Raw genomic sequence first — 19,909 nt, forward strand, 5'->3', positions numbered from 1 at the left:
TTTTAATGTTTAAGGTCTGTCAGCCCTGACACCTTAGAGAACGCATTAAAGGAGCGGTATGTAAGATTTAGTGTCATCTAGCAGTGAGGTTGCAGATTGCAACCAACTGAAGGCGCTGCCCTCACCCCTCCCCTTCCGAGCGTGTAGGAGAACCTACGGTGGCCTTCACGTGCCATCAGCCACCTCCACTGATGCCATCTGCGACAGCACCGAGTCTTCCGTCAAGTGATGAGGGTCTTTTAGCTACATCGATTTAGAAATTGTATTTAGTTATTCAGTTTGTGAAACTATAGGTCACAGCAACATGTAAGATAGCGAATATTATTGTTACTTGTTCCACATTGTGTTAGCAATTGATTGCTAATGTTAGCTAGCTGCTTTGCATGCTAATACAAGCTAACATTAGCTTAGTAATGCTAAAAAGCTATTGTATTCTAGGCGTTTATTCTGATAGTGCGATAGCGTTAGCAGGATACACATTTTTTTCTGGGTTTGCAGACTGAAAGACTGGATAGAGCACCTGGTAAAGTGACAGTCAGGGCCAGAGCAGCGGCTTCTAGAGAAGAAGAGGGGCCGAAGAGACGTGACGGAGGTTTGTATTTCTAAAGTTATATTATTAACGTTATATTCCTACCTGGTCTGTATGATATGAACAATACCAATACAACACAAAGTGGTATTTACATAGTACGTTAGCTCTGTGCTCTACACGTAGCAATGTTACTGTAGTCTGTGGTTTCAGTTTGATACAAAGCATCCGGAAAGTATTCACAGCGCTTCACTTTTTCCACATTTTGTTATGTTACAGCCTTATTCCAAAATGGATTCAATTCATTATTTTCCTCAAAATTCTACAAACAATACCCCATAATGACAATGTGAAAGAAGTTAGTTTGAAATCTTTGCAAATTTATTAAGAATAAAAAACGAAAAAAATCACGTGTATAAGTATTCACAGCTCACAATTAATATCCTTAAGAATTGTATGTTGACTAATCGCCATTTTACGAATGGGAAATTTTGTGTATTCCCAATGTTTGCCACATACTTTTTCCTCCAGTTTCCAATAATGATTTTTATGGCTTTTTCTTTGAAGAGTTTATCACATAAAAGTGTATTATTTAATTTCCAGTATTTTGAATGACTCTAATTTCTTTACCATGAATGATGGCTCCGGCTCCGACAAAGAAGCCTCTTCTTCTGTGGCCACAGCTTGTTGCGTATTTCCTTGACTTTTGTAATTAGGTCTTCTCCGAATTTTAGCTTCTTAACTTTGAGAAAATCAGAGTCCTTTGCACATTTCCATACCATTTTTTACCCGATCTTGATATAAATCATCACTGGCCGAGTTTTGCCGCCCTCTCTCTTTCCAATTCTATGACTCACGTCAATGTGGAGGCGTAGGTCTTCTCCAGCATCTGGGATGATTGCTCTACAGATGTCCACAACACGCTGTTTAACCTCCTCACCTTCTTGCTCCGGCAGACCGTTTTGCCTCAGGTTCCATCTTCTGTGAGAGCGTTCCATCTCGTTCATCTTGTCTTCCATGACCATTATTCTTTTCTGATGGTCATCACTGGTTTGCTGGACCATTCTGATATCTGTTTTCAAGTCTTGGACTTCTTTGAAAAGAAAATTCTGACGTCTCCTTGTGTCTCAGTGGTTTCAGCATTCTTCTTTATCAGTGTTGCAAGACTGTTGGCGTATTCTTTTATTTTTTTCGGCCACAAGCCTCACAATATTCTCTTGCAACTCGGAGAGTGTACGCTCTACTATTCCTTTCCTTGTAACTGGTGTACATGGAGCTGAATCAGGGAATGGTGTAACCTCCGGGTCGGGATTAGCATATGAGTGTATTTCGCCTGCTTCCACAATGTCCATGATGCCTTCAGTTAAATCTCTATTTTTCTTAGGTGAATGAAAGCATCTTGTTTATCTTTTTACCTTGGTATCTTTGTCTTTTATCTGCCATAGTTGAAGCCTCTTTAACAACCGTGTTAATGTCCACTTTGTCTGTCCGAGCTCGCTCAAGTTACCCTGTGACCGTTGATTTTGGCAGCAAAACAATGTATAGATGTCAAACATGGGTCCAGGGTTGTTTCCTTACCAAAGAAAAGGCAAGGTGAGTCATTTCCAGCTGTTCAGACTTTAGTCACATGCTCCGACTGCCTCGGCCGCCATCTTGCCGGCTCCCCTCTGTCCCCCAGCTGTGATCAGCTGCCGCCATCATCAGAAACGGACGTCACGTCACGTGACGCTTCAGAGGAACGGGCGTCTCATTTCTCTAAACACATATTTCCTCATTTCTCCTCTCATGGCATGGTTTCCTTGCATCTCGCCATGCGTCTCCGGTGGTAGGGACTAAGATGCAAGTGAGGAAGAGGTGGACCTGGGCAGCGTTCAGCCCCGACAAAATGTAGCAAAATGGTTATTTAAACAGAAGCGGTGGTGCCTTGAACACCCTGTTGTGTACGCAAGCGCACTACCTTATTAATATGGCGGGGTTTAAACACGTCGCTGTTGACCAAACGAAAGAAAACATACCTCGAAACAGTGTGCAACGGGTTTGAGGTATGTTTTCAACATGTCGTTCAACCCAGAAACAAAACAGTGCACACCGTTTTCAGAGTGAACGTATATATTTAACCATATTGTGGCAACAACGTGTGCAGAAGCAAATAATCATACGCATGGACAGAGGAGAAATGGAAATCCTGCAGGAGTGGTTTGAGAAGCGTGTTTGGACGCATTGATACATTTAGTGGAGTCCCCTGTAAGTGGTGTGAATGATTTTAGTTAGAATCTCACTTCAAGACTGTTGTTACCACTCAAGCTAGCTTGATTTGTGGATTTCCTCTCAGCTGTCTCCCCCTGCGGCAGAGCCTGGGGCTAAAGCAGACTGAATGGCTGCTCAGGCCACAGCATTTTTTGTCAGAATTTAAGTAGAAGTTATAAGTTATAGCCCTAGCCCTAAGTTATAATTAAAACTGGTTTTATATCTGCACTATGAAAAAAGAAACTGGAACATCACCTCCGAGCAGAGGAGATGCAAGCCTTTAAATAAAGTACACAATTGCTAAGAAATTACTATCCAAGCATTAAAAAGGGGTTGAGGGGAGGACTTTATCGAGGACATGTCTGTTTTCCGTGGCCCCTGTCAGAGACTTAGCCCGGGAACATAATTTGGAGATAAATCGGGGAAGGTGGAGATGTGTGAAGAGCTGCGTTTACTAATCCCACTTCACCTTGAAGCTGTTTGACTTCTCTTTTCTCTCATTTTTAGCCACACTCAATCAGATGAAATCCCACGGCCCTGAATTCGACTTCTAAACTTTGCTCTTGTGCGTGGACCAGGAAGGGGAATAGAGCCAAAGGTTCTCACAGAAAAAAACCCTGTCAATATAGAAAGGCCTGTCTTTTTGCAGAGGGACTGGCTGTCCCCTGATGATGCAGAGCGGACAGGTAATCCACAGTGAGATTATCTGGCTCTCTCATGTTGCACAGGTGTCGGTGGCTGATACGACGCAAAGTAATAGGCCTCTAACAGCCCATGTGGAGATGGCGGTCAGGACAGCTTTAGATAGCAGCAGATAAAGCGCAGCTGCCTGGCATTATGTCAACAACAACAAAAGCAGTGCAGCATTCACCAGATCTTACTCAATGCAATCATTTTGACATTACACCTTCACTGTCATAAAAGCAGCATTAAAGCTGTTGCATGCAATGTTGGCCAAATGAACAATACATTTTTCCTTTGCTTGTATATTTCTTAATCCCTCCTATTTCATTTCATGCCAGTTTGGCCAGTAGTAAAGACAGCTACATTTCGGACCAAAATCAGTTATTTTCAGTAGAATCACCGGCATCAGTGTATTTGCTTGCAAAGGCAACGTACATTTGTGAAATTTGGGATAGAGTTCAACTTTTGTGAACTTTGACATGTGATTTTTGTGCCCTTCACCAATAGCAAACCATCTTGACAGTGCTGACCTTTGAGGAAATGGAGAAAACTAGAGAATCCAAGAAAGCTATCATGATAGCAGTGTCGGATGACCCACAAGTACAATAGTCACTTTATCACCAACCTTCCAGCTCTACCGACTGTGTTTCAAAAGTAGTAACATGAGTAGAAACAGAAATTGTTTTAAGACAGACTTGAAATTATCAACCTATCCTTTAAATATGTCTGGAATAAAAACGCAATAAAGCCAATAAAGCTAATTTCCATTGTGGTCCTCCTTGGAAAGGTGAAAGGAGATAAGATGGTGCATCTTCAAGTCAGGTAAAACAACCAAGGAGTGGCAAAACAATCTCAGCTCAAGTCCACATTTCAACCGTATCGCATGGTCTTCAGCAAAGGATGCAGTTGGAATAGCTGTCATGGAGACGGCTCAGTTGTCATCACAGGTGACATCACACTGCAACACAGATGCAGTTTACTCCAGGTCAACTGAGCAAACTGCATCTGCTGATGAAGACTGAGAGATGTGGTCGAAAGCTACTGAAAAAACTAGTAAGTGGACCTTGAGTCAAGAATTGTTTTTACCAAACTACCATTTCCAAAGTCAGGAGTTAACTTTAATGCTCAAAGCCAAGGGGTGGGATTTGAGACGTTTTCAGAGCCACGTTTCACGCCTACATGTTCGATACTGAAAAGATTCCATGAACAGTCATTTCAAAGCACCAAAGCCGTAGTCCTTATTTAAAACCAAAGACAACCATAAAAACCCACTGTAATAGCGTTTTATTAAATCTCTAGCTCAGTGACTTGACTCAGTTTCTACATATTTTATATTTATAGTTTTCATGCTTTACATGTAGAGCTCATGCATTAGGCCCCACAGTCTTGCTATATTTTATGGGGCAAATCAATAACGTAGTGCATGAACCCATCAGAACTGTAGAGGCTCACCAACCACCAACATATGGACCGGAAGGATCGACATACAGTGGACCTTCTTTTCCCACTGATCCATTCACTTTTACCTTACCTTAAATTCCATGAATAAAATGAACTGTTTCCCTTTTAAAAAAGTGCATATCCTATGGAAACGTCATTGGCTGACACCTCCAAAAACCGTGAGGGGCCAAGCCTGGAGCCATGTATGCTGAGACAGGAACAGGTCTGCACATGCTCAAGGTTAAGACATATTTTCAGCCATTAAATAGAAGCAGAAGGATACACATTCAAAATATATAAAGAAAAGAACTCAACCTACATTTGAAGTAAATAAGTTAAATATGTCCTATGTGTGTTTGAGGCCGGAGGTTTACATCCAGAGGACTTTTGCAGCAAAATAAAGAATTTAGACAATTAAAAACATATTTGAAAGTTAAAATTTACATTTGCTATAGAGAAACAAGTGATTTGGGATTATGTCTTGTTTGGTTTGAAAGAGTAGAACATCACACATAAAACACCACTTCACACATCATCACAAACATACATTTGAATGCACAAGGTCTGTAGAGGCAGATTACAGTAATAAAAAGAAACATTTGAATGTGTGGAAAACAACACAGAAAATAAAAAAATGAAAAGGTTTGACAGATGCTGACATCATCTTTGGTGAGCTTTTACTGGTGGTAAATGTGACTGAAGTGTTAACACCAACAACACTAGCAGGGTCTGGGTTCTGGGATTTGGGTTTACTGTAGTTACTGCATATGCATCACTGTAGGAGAGATTCATGTACCCTAATCTAGTGCAACAGGGCTCATATTAGGAGAGATGTTTTAGGGTGTGTTTACACCCGACATGTTTTTGCAACCTATCAATGTTTCCTTTGTTTGGTTAGATGTGAACAAGGCTATTCATACTCTAAAAGTGTCACTCCTGTTTGGTGTCCTCCAACTAGAGGAAATGACCCAAACTGCAAGGATTAAAGGGTATAAGGAGACAGATTTGGGCAACTGACAGAACAATGTTTTTGGTCATATTTCTTTGACTGGCAGGTGTGTCAGCCTATCACAGTCAGCCGTGGTGGTCGTCACTTGCACCTCTAACTACCTCGACCCAGGCTTCCTCCCCTTTGACCAAATTTGGATTTTCTGGCAAGATAGCAGCACATCCTTTAAAAGATCTCTTCAGAAAGAGTTATTTTACAGTCTGTAGCGAAACTCATTTATATATATTTATTATAGAAGCCATTTTCAAAAAGAACTGCGCAGGCAAGTCCACCATACTTGGCTAGAATCAAATGGAATCAAATTTGTGTTGACCTTCCCCCCTACCTAATGTGGCAGGATTGTGAGTCCATTACATTTTGTTTGTACCACAGACAAAAAATACATGAGTAAAGTCTTTGAAATGGAGCGTGGAGCTGTGGATGACTATCTTCTAATGTCATACTTAAGTCTTTTCTGTCATTTTAGACATTTTACCTTAAAATAAAAGAAAATATCCTTGTGACCTCAAATTTGCAGTCAAAGAACTGCAAGAGAGCAGATAAACAGTGTTACAAACTGCAGGAGGACATTCTCAAGTTATCACAACACTGATAATCTGAGATCACAATACTGAACATGATAACAAACCTTTTACTGCAGACTTCCTACTGTATGAATTTGGTATAATCATACATGCAAAATGAATATATCACTATTCTTATATAAACAACTGCCATTTTAACTAACAATGCTGTTTACAAGTTTCCATTCCCAAAGTCTCTTTTTACATTTGTCCTTTGTATAAAGTTGCATAACTGACTGAATAACAATCTTTTTTTAATGTGTAGTGCTGGCTGAGAGTAGCAAAATTAAGGAGGAATGTTAACTCCATGGATTCTGACATCTGGATTTGGTGCCTCTTTCTTCCCAGTAACACACAGTCCACTCCATGACCATCCAGAGGGAAATTATTCCACCACTGAAAGTGACCAAAACTGTTTCAGAAAGTAAAGTGAGGAGTCCCCCCCACCAGCCCAGCACTAACTCAGGTGGTGAGTGCAAACTGGTCCTGCTCAATTGGTTTCTTCACCCAGGCGCCCAGTCCGGCTTTGTGGAAGGCTCTGAAGAGCGTCTGCTTAGTGCTGTGGTACTCCACCGCTGCCTGCTTGGCCTCGTGGTAGCTGCTGGGCCTTACTGTTCTGATCCGCAAGGTGGAGGAGAGCTATGGGACATGGACAGAAGTTAGACAGACAACAAAATGTTCTTATCTGTAAAAGTCACGGATGCCAAAAAAAAGAGGATGCTTACCTCGGCCAAACGTTTGTTATAAGCATACACTTTTGTTAGTCATTTAATTAAAAATGGTATACTGAACTGAAATCTCAAATAAACCAGGTCTGCAGCAGGTTTAAGTTAAACCATTTAAACACAGCAGTGGGGTTTTAGAGACCATGTGATTGTGTTCATGACAACGCAGGTAATGCGCAAATGGCTTTCCATAGACTTTGGAGGCAGGGATGGAACAGACAGTGGCTGATGTCTTCCCTCCTTTGATCGAGCTTGCGTCTTCACAGCCCCGTGTTCGCGGGACTGCATTTGTGCACATACTGTTATGTGCGCTCGTATTCCGTGCATGCGCCTGGTTTTTATGTGCACAGGTTTTGAGACTAATTAAACGCCATAGTTGTGCCCACATCTTTACTGAGACCTGGCTTCATCACAACATCCCGGATCAAGCTATTGCACTGGACGGGCGGACCGTGTTCCGCGCCCACAGAATACAAGAATGTTAAGGTGTCGATCGTATTATCTGCCCAGAGAATTCACCAGTGTTTTTGTTGTTGCTGTTTAAATCCCCCCAGATGCAAATTCAAAAAATGCACTACAGGTCATCAGTAGTCACATGACAAAACAACCTGATGGTATTTTTATTGCAGCTGCTGATTTTAATCAAACAGACCTAAATTTCACCAGCATGTCCACAATACCCTGGACCATGTGTACACGAACATTTCTGGTAGCTACAAAGTATAAACTTGTAGTGTTATAAAACGTGGCATTTAGTTTGCGTGATGTGTTCCATGGCCACAAGTACATGCTTTTCTAGCTAGCCAGCTAACAGCCAGCGTGGCCAAGCTAATGCTATACACTACATGTTACACAGATGACCTAAATCATGACATATGACTTTGTATGACTCTTTGTTTCAATATCTAAATGTTTTCTGGGGAGCTTTCTTTCCAAAGCCAAAATGTTTATTGGCTATGTTATTGTGAAGGGACGACTGAACGCAATTGTTTTGTAATGGCCTCACTGTGAAAATATTGGGACCAGTATCTAAAAAGTTTAAAATAAATCCATAGATTAAAAATGCCACCAACACGGCAAACTTGCCAGCCACCATTGATGCATGGGATGTGCACGGCCCAGGACCGGAGGGCTCTGCAGCAGGTGATTAAAACCGCTCTGAAGATCATTGGTACCAACCTACCGAGCATCAGTGATATCGGTGAGGGGGGGTGTCTGCGCAGAGCCCAAAGGATAGGAAAGGACAGCACCCACCCAGCCACATCCCGTTCACCCTTCTGCCGTCTGGAAAGAGATACAGAAGTATCCGCTGCCGTACCAGCAGACTATAGAGCAGCTTCTTCACTCAGGCTGAGACTCCTCAACTCCACCTCATCCTCCGCACTCCAACATTAATAAATAACATGGAACTTTCTGTTAGGCTGGTTATGCACATTACCATACCACTAACTTTGTATAATACACAGTGGTGTGCAAAAGTGTTTGCCCCCATGCCACAGCATCTCAATAGGATTCAGGTCAGGACTTTGACTAGGCCACTCCAAAGTCTTCATTTTGTTCTTCTTCAGCCATTCAGAGCTTCAGCTTGAGGTCACGAACAGATGGCCGGAAATTCTCCTTCAGGAGTTTTTGGTAGACAGCAGAATTCATGGTTCCATTTATCACAGCAAGTCTTCCAGGTCTCGAAGCAGCAAAACAGCCCCAGACCATCACACTACCACCACCATATTTTAGAGTATTTTAGAGTATATTTTAGAGAGTATTTTCCCAAAAGTCTTGGGGATCATCAAGATGTTTTTTGGCAAAAATGAGACAAGCCTTAATGTTCTTTTTGCTCAGCAGTGGTTTTCGTCTTGGAACTCTGCCATGCAGGCCATTTTTGCCCAGTCTCTTTCTTATGGTGGAGTCATGAACACTGACCTTAACTGAGGCAAGAGAGGCCTGCAGTTCTTTGGATGTTGTTGTGGGGTCTCTGAATGGCTGAAGAAGAACAAAATGAAGACTTTGGAGTGGCCTAGTGGAGATATGTTGAGCCAACTGTTTGCGAATTTTATTCAATATCTGTTGCATAATAGCCAAACCTTATATGGATTCAGATGTGAATTTGATACAGCATTCTAGTGAGGCTGACAGACGGAGAAGAAGAACAAAATGAAGACTTTGGAGTGGCCTAGTCAAAGTCCTGACCTGAATCCTATTGAGGCAGTCCATGCTTGAAAACCCTCCAATGTGGCTGAATTACAACAATTCTGCAAAGATGAGTGGGCCAAAATTCCTCCACAGCGCTGTAAAAGACTCATCGCAAGTTATCGCAAATGCTTGATTGCAGTTGTTGCTGCTAAGGGTGGCCCAGCCAGTTATTAGGTTTAGGGGGCAATCACTTTTTCACACAGGGCCATGTAGCTTTGGATGTTGTTTTCCCTTAATAATAACAACCTTCATTTAAAAACTGCATTTTGTGTTTACTTGTGTTATCTTTGACTAATATTTAAATTTGTTTGATGATCTGAAACATTTAAGTGTGACAAACATGCAAAAAAAAAAAGAAATCAGGAAGGGGGCAAACACTTTTGCACACCACTGTATGTATATAAGTAACTTTATATATTGTTTTTATTTTTATTGTATTCTAATTTTGAATATTTGTATATATGTTCCGTATGTACCGTGAAGGGGGCTACAACTTTAATTCCATTGTGCAGCCATGTGTTGTAGAATGACAAATAAATGTACCTTGAACCTTGAAGACAGAAAGGAATTCTGCTGACTGAATCGAGTTTGGTAACTAATTCCTCCACTGAGAGACCACACAGGAGAAGAGTTTGGATTCAGATTTCCTGGTAGGACTAGTTGTTATTCCGTACCATTTAATCTGCACATAAAGTGTCCAGTATGTCGGTACGTCAGTGTACAGAGTGTCAGCAGTGTGTTACCTTGCAGTGCAGGCGCATCCAGCGGCTGTAGAGAGCGTGTTTACACAGCCTGGAGGCTCGACCCAGATCATCTTTACCCGTGGTGGCATTGATCACCTCTAAGCCTTGGTCTCCCACCGTCCAGTTCACACTGAAGTTGGGTGCTTTTCCTGGCTGACGAGCCTCTGCGTTACTTATTCCTGTAGAACATGGAAGCATGGCAGGGTTTCAGTTCACGAGAATGCAACGCCAAATCCATTTTATAAAACAGACTTGTATATTCTATACAGCTCAAATAGAACAATTTGAAATTGCATTGAATCACATATTTCAAAAGATTTGAAAGGATAAGGAAAGGTAAGTCTGAGCCCAAATCTCTTAACTCTGCCCTCCTGGTTCATTAATGATGTTGAGCAATCATATTTCAACTCCAGTTTGGTGATTCATTTAATACAATGACCTGATAAAAAAAGGAAAATATTGTGAATTTCCTGACCTTCCCACAGAGTTTACACGACTATATCTTTTCTTAAATACAACCCTCAAACTCCTCTGATATTCTATAAAACCCATGACCAGTGAAAATCCTGCTTTTTAGACTTCTGAAGGACCTACAGATGCCCTGGTATACTTGAAAGTGTCACATATGTACTGTCAGTGTGGAAAACAGGTGGCAGATTCATTTGTAAAAGTGCAGTCTGTTTCTCACCGCTGAGCAGTGGTCTGTTCAAGCTGAAGGACTGCGGCAGGTCCTCGATCTCAGTGATCCTCTGGTACATGGCTCTGGAGAGGTGGTCAGCGTGGTACAGGCTGCCCAGAATGATGCTGGAGAAGTAGATGGGCTCAGTGAAGTAGCTCATCAAAGAGCCTTGGAATCCAACCACATTCCACCTGAAGGGAGACAGAACGAATGATTTGATTCAATCAGGCAAATCCAGTTTGTCACCAAATTTATGGATTATTGTCTTCTAGTCTTCTTTTTGTGAACCAACAGAGACAAAGAGACAAAGGAGGTTAAAGCTGAGGGAGCCTGAGCAAACATACAAATCTACAAAAATCAACATTATTGTTCCAACTAATTCTCCTGAAAATACAAATGTGATACCAGCTCAGAGGAGTCCCGAGCTGTTAGCGGCCTCCTGGAGATTCATCAAGAAGCCTAATCAAAGCTCCAGCGGCCTAATGACACCTGAGAACTGCAGCTGACAGACAGAAATGGAGTGATTGCAGCATGGCGCCGAGATAATTCAGCCTCTTTACACATTCAGTTAATCATCAGGATCCCTGCTGGTCTGCTCAAAAACACTCTTCAACACCTCAAGTGTGTCTGTAGAGCTGTGTTTAACATTTTGAAAGGGAAAACTACAGCAGGCACTACAGCTAGATTATAGGTAATGTTAATTCATTTACTCACACTGTATACTCATACTGTATGTTTTCCTTTCCAAAGACATTTTAAAGGTGCACAGGGCAAACTTTCAATGCAAACACACATCCCCCTTAATCAAAACATTATGTATTCACCCTAATGCATGCACTATTACTTTAATGGACCCATTGCCAAATTCAGGTGGAGTAAATGCTGCCCTTTTTTCCAGCCAGTGTTGCTATCATTGCTTGTGCCGGCAATACTACAGTAGAGGTTATACTCTGACCCAAACACACGATGACTGGCCAGCTCAAGTAAATTTAGCTTTCAACGTAGCAAGTCATCACAAGCCATGTTCTGAATAAATAGAAAGTCATTGCCTGCGGTATGTACAAACAGGTGTGCTGGCAGGGGGGCACAAGGGGGCGCTTGAGCTCCCTTGTTGCATTCCTCCTAAGCAGCAATTTCCTATGTAATTGTATAAATGTATTTCATGCAAACAACCTCAGCTGACTCCATTTTGTGACTGGTTGCTCAAAGCTCATTATAAGTCAAGAAAGAAGATTAGACTATTATAGAGAGCCGAAGTGAAACCGGAACTTCAGAGTTCTGTTCCAGAAGTAAGAAAACCTCATTCAAAATCTCGTGTGGCATTTGAAAAAATGTAAATAACTTAAAATACTTAGTAATAAAACAATGTAATGTTGTTGTTTATTCAATATTTCAGTTTTTTAGCAGCCTTTAACAAACACCATTTCCCATGAGCCCACATCGCAGGTTAAACATCACGATTCGAGTCGAGGAGTCAGGGTTAGTTCAGACGTGTGTGTAACAGCTGTACAGCTTTTTAGACAGAGAGAGTTTACAGCTAAAGAAATGGAAAAAGGACTTTAGAGGAGAGAGTTGGTGATATGGATGAAACCAAGATGACTTAAGTACTCGTGCTGCCGAACTGGTACATTTTCTCTTTGTTAAAATCACCAAATTTCTAATAGCAACTGCTGTAGTGGATCCAATTTGTCTTAGAATATGAAAGTAAAGTCCAGGAACACGCTTCAGTTATTAAAAGAAAGACTGATGAAAGACATGCTGACTGAGAGATTGCACTGAGTTACAGAAGCTAGTGGAACCCCGGCATGACGTCATGACATCGGCTCTCCATAGCTAAGTTTTAGCAGATATGGTTAAGGTTATGAAATAGGTTTTAGTTCTCCACCAGCGGTCTTGCTGTTGTGTGTCTAAATGGAAGGATTTGTTGTTCCATTAGAACGAGCGAGGGTGGGAGAACTGAAGGACTGGAGATTGATTCATTCAGTTTATTACAGTATATTTTTCTTTAAATTCCTTAGTGGAGCGCTCTGGTGGCCTAGGGGTTAAGGCACTGGTTCACATCTGGCCAGGGACCTTTGTTGCATGCCATTTCCCATCTCTCTCTCTCTCCCCTCACTTCCTGCCATCTCTCTACTGTCCACTGTTTAATAAAGGCATACGATTCCCAATTTGATGAATTTTTTAAAAAAACTGATTGTTGCTGTTAGCAACAGGAATTTAGTAATCGTTGCTGTTTGGCCCAAATATACACATTGCGATCATTTATGTATTGTATCAGTATTCTATTTTAGTCAATATAGCTGTCTACACAGACTGTGTAAAGACTTGCACTACACACTTGACCCAAAGCGTATTTTTTACACTTCAAGTGGATTTTCTTCCGTTGTACGTGCATAAAAAACACAGGTGACCTACACTCAATACTGTGCCTGAATGCATCGTGTGTAGACACAGACGGAGCACTGAAGCCGCTGCTCTGCTAATGTGCTGCTTTCACTACGCAGCCTGTGGAGACATCGTGCTATGTAACACGTTATAATCAAGGGAATCTGTCACAGTGTGTGTGAACAGGTAGTGAAACAACATGTACCTGGCTATCTTATCACTGCAGGACATGGTGAGCAACCTCTCACCCTGAAGAACCCCATCCCACGTCTGAATGGTGTTACTGGTGCGTACTGGGATGGTTCCTTCACCAGACTCAATTTTAGTGCGGAGCTGTCCACGGGCTTTTCTGTTCGGGTGTCTATCTCCCTGATCTGAGACAGAAAAGCAAGGTCAGACACTTTGAGAATTTATAGTGAACTATACATTATCATGCCAAAAATGTATGTTTAAGTGATATATTCTTTCTAATCTGAGGAACTTTCACAAGTCAGTCATCAGGGCCATACTGAACATGTACAGCCTTTCTTTTATTGTTCTTCCGCTCACCCTCCACTCCAGCTTCATGGGGAGAGAAGATGCGGGCGTCTCCACAGGGGGAGGTACTGATGTACAGGTGGAACTGGATGTTTTCCTTCAGTCTGAAGCCTTGTCTGTTGTCACATCTGGTAAATATAGATTTCTGCTGCTCCTCTTCGTGGTTACTGGAGACACAAATGTGAAATCAAGTGACAGTATAGTATATGGAATGCTACGGAAAGTTTCTGATTGGCTGGCAGGTAGCCTTTAAACTGTATATCAGAATGGCTCACACAGTTCTGGTCAAGGTTTGATGAGACTTTATTGTACTGGATTCAAGACATTTTAATAAAGTGTTTAAATTGACATTTTTAGAATCCACAAGTTGTAGATAAGTTCTCCATAAATGTTCTTCTCTCCTGATTTGTGAATGTTATTTTGATGAATAGTCAGGTCTTTACTTCAGTTGGGTAGAAAACCTAATAAGTGCAATGCAATGAATATTTACATCAAGTTGAAAGATACACAACAGTTCTCTGTTAATCCCTGAGAATTCGCAGCCACAACTCTTTGCTGTACTGTGACTCACCTGAGGAAGTGCTCCAGCTGGGAGTACAGGTACCTGATGAGTGACCGACGAGCCACAATCTCAGCATGGCAGTCATTGAGGGCCAAACCTCTATCACTCATGTATTCACCATTGATGCACTTTGTCCCTGTGGATACGCAGATGACCTCAGCCTCCTTCACATCAGTACCTGTACAAGAAAGTATGAAGATATGAGTCTATAGATGGACATTGATTTGGTGTCATCATACACAAACCGCTGTATAGAGACCCAAAGATCAGTGACCTTTAATGCTAACCTCATCCAGCCAATATATTTTGCATCCAACAGTTCACAAGGCCTGTGTGTCTCTGTTGAGCCCTGCACCCTTCCTCTCTGTGCTTGACGTACGGTATACTGTCATTTTCTGACCTCTACAGTCCTTTTCCATACACATGTGCTGGCTTGGCTTGACTCGGTGCGTCAGCCCAGCGCGGCAGGGATTTGCATCTCGATTACAACAGGGCCACCCATTTGAAGGTGTGTCTTGAGCATAGACTGTATAAAACGGGTCTTGAGCGAGCGAGCCAAAGAGATAGAGCAGCGGTGGTCGAGCGAGCTAGAGCGTGAATGAAGAGAGGGAGAGGCGTTAGCGAGAACAAAGCAGTGACTCAGAGAAATAAAACGTTATTTTCTGATTGTTTCACAGCGGTTACGTTAACATTAACATTAACAACATTAACACGGCCACACCTCCGCACAACCCTGCGGGAAGGAGCCACATTGCCGGATTTTGTGTGAACGCTGTGTGTGTGTGTGTGTGTGTGTGTGTGTGTGTGTGTAGCTCAGCCCCGCCCTCGGTCAAACAGACACAGACCTGCAGCCCATCTGACGTCACCACAACCCGCTTGGAGGCGGTCGGGCGCTACTCGGTACGGCTCGGCGCGTTTAAACTGGTAATGGAAACGCAAATCAACGAGGCATGGTTTGACTTGTCGTGGCAAAAAGTGCCAGTGGAAAAGCCCTACTAGTGGTCTAACTTTTCCCCTTGCTACAGTGACATACAGGTGGACTCCAGGACCCCCTGACATTACTGTCGGGTGTGGTTAGAGGTGCAATTAAACACTTCTGACCACACCCGACCACATCCATCAGTGATGCTGGTCAGAGGTGAAACGGGACTGAAACTGAAACTGCAACACACTGTTTTTCAGCCTGCTGTTAAGTTACTCTTTAAGTAAAAAGTACTTTCAAGATGATTGGTTGAATATTCGACTGAGAGAAAATTCACAACACATTTGATAATCACTTAATCCTCTTAAAGTTCTGCTTCTTAAATGTGAACGTTTTCAGTTTTTCATCGATTAATCAATAATGAAAATAATATTAGTTGGGGCTCTAGCAATATGTAAAACTAGATGCAATAGTCCCCTCGACCAGACAGGGCCTCAAGGTTAGGAAATAATGTAAGACTCACCTAAACCCCCTTCTCATTTCAACTGATAAGTTTAGCGGTGCATATTTTCAACCAAATGTTCAATTACTCAAATTTCCACAAACCAGCAGACAGGCAGTGAACCTTTGATTGCGTCTATTCAGCTGTGTTTATACTTCTCACAAGAACTATTAATGGCAGTCCCGGTGTAGGTACGTTTTGACTCATAGCTCATCTGCAGATTTCAGCTATTTCAGTAAGTTATGTCAGTTTTATTTATTTATATACAGTATATACACAAATCACAAATTTGCCTCAAGGGGTTTGACAGTCTGTGAAGCATACGACACCCTGCATCCTTAGACCCTTTCAGTACCAGCACACTAGATGAATGTATCTAACATGATCAGGCCCCACTGTGACTGTGTCGACATTCTTTCATTTCCTTTGTGATACGAGTGACAGTGGGCTACGCATGTTCTTACCAAGTTTCATCAGGTAGCTTCTGTTTCACCATGTCTCATTATTGAATAGGAGACTACTGTCGTGCAATCGCAACATTTCTGTTCTTTCATTCACTGTGATAGAGAGCGGAGATCACGACAAGCAGAAGGTTTGCAGTGGAGATGTCTTCGTTAGATCGTGTTACTAAAAAGGAGCACACTACTAAGTCTTTATCAACCTGCTTCATGTTATCTTCACTATCATAAATCTCTCCGAGCATCAGAAACACAGGAGAAAACACAATCAACCCAAACTGACCAATCACAGTTCTTGCTGTCTCCATGTGGTATCTCTGGGATAATAATTCTAAAGTCAGCCCAGGCCGATCGCCACACATTCACAACAGACCACGTATACTGTAACTGTTGTGTTGAGATATTTTATCTGTTAACTGTTTATGCCAGTAACACTTCTTTGAGCTTTATTACTACACACAGAAACTGCTTAAAAACCCCAGTTAGTCAGTTGCACTTCCATAATTAAGGCTACAGGAAGAAATATTCATATATATATATATATATATATATACATATATAATGCTTGTGCACTTTTGGAGTGTTTGTTTTGCACCTGGCATTTCTTCAGAGCTCTGACTGAACTTGTGTTGATCTCTCTGAGTAACTGGAGGAACTTCCACCTGACAGAACAGCCGAGGGCCAGTGGGGGAAATGCTAGTGCAGTGGGCCGCAGAATGCAGCAAACCAGGAAGCTAGAAAACTTTTTTGGCTTATGCACCAGGCGAGCAGTTTTCATTGAAGTATGTGACCGCCATCCAGTATCCAGTTCCTCTAATACATCCATGGCCAGCCCCTTAACAACGACAAATCCACATTATGACTCATGGGAGCTTGAGTTATTAAATCACCAAAATAATCCTTTGATGCTCAAATTTTACCATCCAGCAAAGCAGTAGATACCCACTTGGCTTAGAAGATATACAGAAAACCTAAGTATCATGTTTTAGCCTTTTCGGAAATCAAAAAGGAACCCACTATGGGCAACATTACGGGGAAAAAGATTTATTTTTTGAGCATCAGCCTGTTTTTAGTCAGAGAAACTTTGCCTTTGACTCTAAACACTGAGGTTTCAACTCAAAGAGAAACTGACAGAATGTGTTCTCCTTATAAATGTGAAGGAAAAGCTGGGGTCAGAGTCGGGTTAGCTTTAATATTTTACATAAAAATCAGAGTTTAAGAATAAGAGAGTGCAGCTGAATCAGGTCCCTGCTGATACATACCGAGTTGAGACACATTTTGTGTAGAACAGGCACAGTAAACATGTCTTCAATCACTTGACTCTATGTAAACGCTCAGCAGCAGCGTCCCAGTATCCAGTCCCATTGAAGAGCTTCTAAAATCTTCTTCGATGAGGGTTAAATGTTTTCTGAAGCAACTGTTTGACTGACAAAAAGAAAATTACCTGTTGTCATGACGACACCTGCCAATACTTTCCGTCGAGCATGTGGAGACGTGAAGTTTTCTGTCAGTTCGCTGAACTTGTCGACAACCAGACGAGAGACGGCATCTGCCAGGACCTGAGGTCAAGCGTGAAAAAGAATTACAGATGCAGCAAAAATGGTAGAATGATCTAGAATAAGGTAGAACTGTGTGAAGGCAACAAGATTGAAAATGCGGGCCACTCTGACTCTCGTCATCTTATTTTCTGTAAGATGTACAAATACCAAATAGCAGATGACAACAATGCCAAAGTGTGATAAAAAGCAGGTGAAAGCTCATCTTATCCACACTGAAACTATTACTGAATATTTCATTATAGCATATTAGGAATGCTGCACTGGTGTAAATGACAGGCAGGGATCTTAGCAGCTTAAAACAGTCAAATCTTCTGCTTCACTGACTGCTCTGTAAGTAAAGCAAAGTGACTTGAAAAGGCTGGTATAATGAACAGCAGTGTTTGAATAGCACTCAGAGGGTGATGGTAATTAAGATAGCAGCTTTGTTATCAGTGTGCAGGGATTACAGGCAGGGATTAGTTTATGTGTAAATAGATTCCCTGTGTATTCAACTTGTCTCTCCTGAAGCTGTCTCCATCTTCAATCTGACATGGTCAGGTTGGTCATGAGCGGTGACATTTGTAGACGAGTGTTTCATTAGATGACAGAGATCTAACAGGGAAGTGTTTGCAGCATACAAGCAAGCAGGCCACTGCCTTCAGACTATGGCTTTTCTTAAAAAAACTAATCTTGATATGTGACAATTTTCATGCCTTTCTCTCATAATGCTGATTTTGTAATGACTCATTTTGTGTTATTACAAGCTGTAATGTTATAGGACTAAAACTAGGTATCGGGAAATGTTTCAGTGCAGATATCAAAACAATACACTGAATAAATGAAAAAGCTTCTAAAGCTAGTAAGCATCTTTGAGCTTAGATTATTTTGTTACAGATGCTTTTTTGATACCTTGCTTTCAGGAATACAAACCTTTTTTTTAACAAAACCATTTCTTTCTTTTTAATCTCTTGCACTATGTGACACTGTCAACTGTTTCCTGCTCTTGCATGCCTGCTGTCAGCTAGTTGTCTACAGTAGGTAACTTTAGTAACGTTACATTAATGGGCAAAATACAAAAGGGCAAAGACTAGATAGTCAGACGATGACACAACACTAGTTATAAATCCTACCCAAACAGTACTAAGTGCAGACTGTCTGAGCAAGCTAACGTTATACTCCCATCAACAAAAGCACTGACTATGGCTACCACTGCCAGGGGGCGGCAGTAGCTCAGTCCGTAGGGACTTGGCTTGGGAACCAGAGGGTGGCTGGTTCTAGCATGGACCACAGTATGGAATGTGGACTGGTAGCTGGAGAGATGCCAGTTCACCTCCTGGGCACTGCCGAGGTGCCTTTGAGCAAGGCACTCAACCCCTAACTGTTCGAGGGGTGCTGCTACGTGGTAGCCACATCTCTCCCCCGGTTGCATGTCTATGGTCATGTGTGTGCATGTTTGTATTTCAGTGTGTAAAATTGAAAAAAAACTGAATTTCCTGAAATAAAGTAAATCTTCTTCTTATGATGTTAACAATAACTTAAACTTAAAGGAGCTGTAAGCAACATTTACTGCCACTAAATGTCTCACCTGAGCACCAGCATCTCAGACCAAAACAAATAGGCGCTAGGGTCCACCAGACTCATTTTACCTCGCAGACCATCGTAAAACACACTTCATTCAAACAGAAACAAAATAAAACTCTCCAAAACCGTCTTTGTTAGTCTTTCCACTGCTCTAACAATCACCAACAATCACCAGAAATAAACCCTTAAAACAGCTCACAGGGAGGGACTCACATACACTCACATGGACGCTTGGCCGGACCGGCTGTATAAACAAAGCACAGCGAGGCTGCGATAACAGCACAGGCAGAGGGGGTGACGTCATCCTCTGCTCAGGACGCCATTACTCCACTATATCATCACATAGCAAATAGTTGTTTTCTGCCATATTAATGTTCAGAAGCTCATATATACAGAACCTTTAACTTAACTTCAAAGGAGCAGATTTTGTATTTTTGCTCCCAACAACCTCTTTTCATGATAGCACACCAGAAAGCTCCTCACATAGAGGTGGCAACCAACTGATACAAGCTGTGACACTTGGCTCGAGGGAACACAGTTAGTAGCTGGTACAGCCGTAAGGATTGGTGGTAATTGAATCCCCTAGACCTAACAACAAATCATTTTATCAGTACT

At 41.8% G+C, this 19,909-nt stretch overlaps 1 protein-coding gene across 7 annotated transcripts in view; it reads right to left on the reverse strand.

The window, feature by feature from the left end:
- Window positions 1-4,727: 4,727 nt before the first annotated feature.
- Window positions 4,728-19,909, reverse strand: part of LOC122872121 (double-stranded RNA-specific editase 1-like) — a 106,181-nt gene continuing 90,999 nt past the window's right edge. For 6 of the 7 annotated variants that reach the window (XM_044187893.1, XM_044187898.1, XM_044187897.1 and 3 more), the window contains 7 exons: window positions 17,620-17,734; window positions 14,303-14,471; window positions 13,744-13,898; window positions 13,400-13,568; window positions 10,819-11,000; window positions 10,131-10,309; window positions 4,728-7,111 (listed from right to left, as the gene is read on the reverse strand). In XM_044187893.1, coding sequence (XP_044043828.1) covers window positions 6,935-7,111; window positions 10,131-10,309; window positions 10,819-11,000; window positions 13,400-13,568; window positions 13,744-13,898; window positions 14,303-14,471; window positions 17,620-17,734 — 1,146 coding nt within the window. In that variant the 3' untranslated portion in view covers window positions 4,728-6,934. Of the gene's footprint in view, window positions 7,112-8,380; window positions 8,482-10,130; window positions 10,310-10,818; window positions 11,001-13,399; window positions 13,569-13,743; window positions 13,899-14,302; window positions 14,472-17,619; window positions 17,735-19,909 lie in introns of all 7 variants that reach the window. The other variant, XR_006377026.1, reaches the window with a different exon arrangement.

The sequence above is a fragment of the Siniperca chuatsi genome, linkage group LG24 (assembly GCF_020085105.1).
Source record: "Siniperca chuatsi isolate FFG_IHB_CAS linkage group LG24, ASM2008510v1, whole genome shotgun sequence".
In the NCBI taxonomy this organism is placed as follows: Eukaryota; Metazoa; Chordata; class Actinopteri; order Centrarchiformes; family Sinipercidae; genus Siniperca; species Siniperca chuatsi.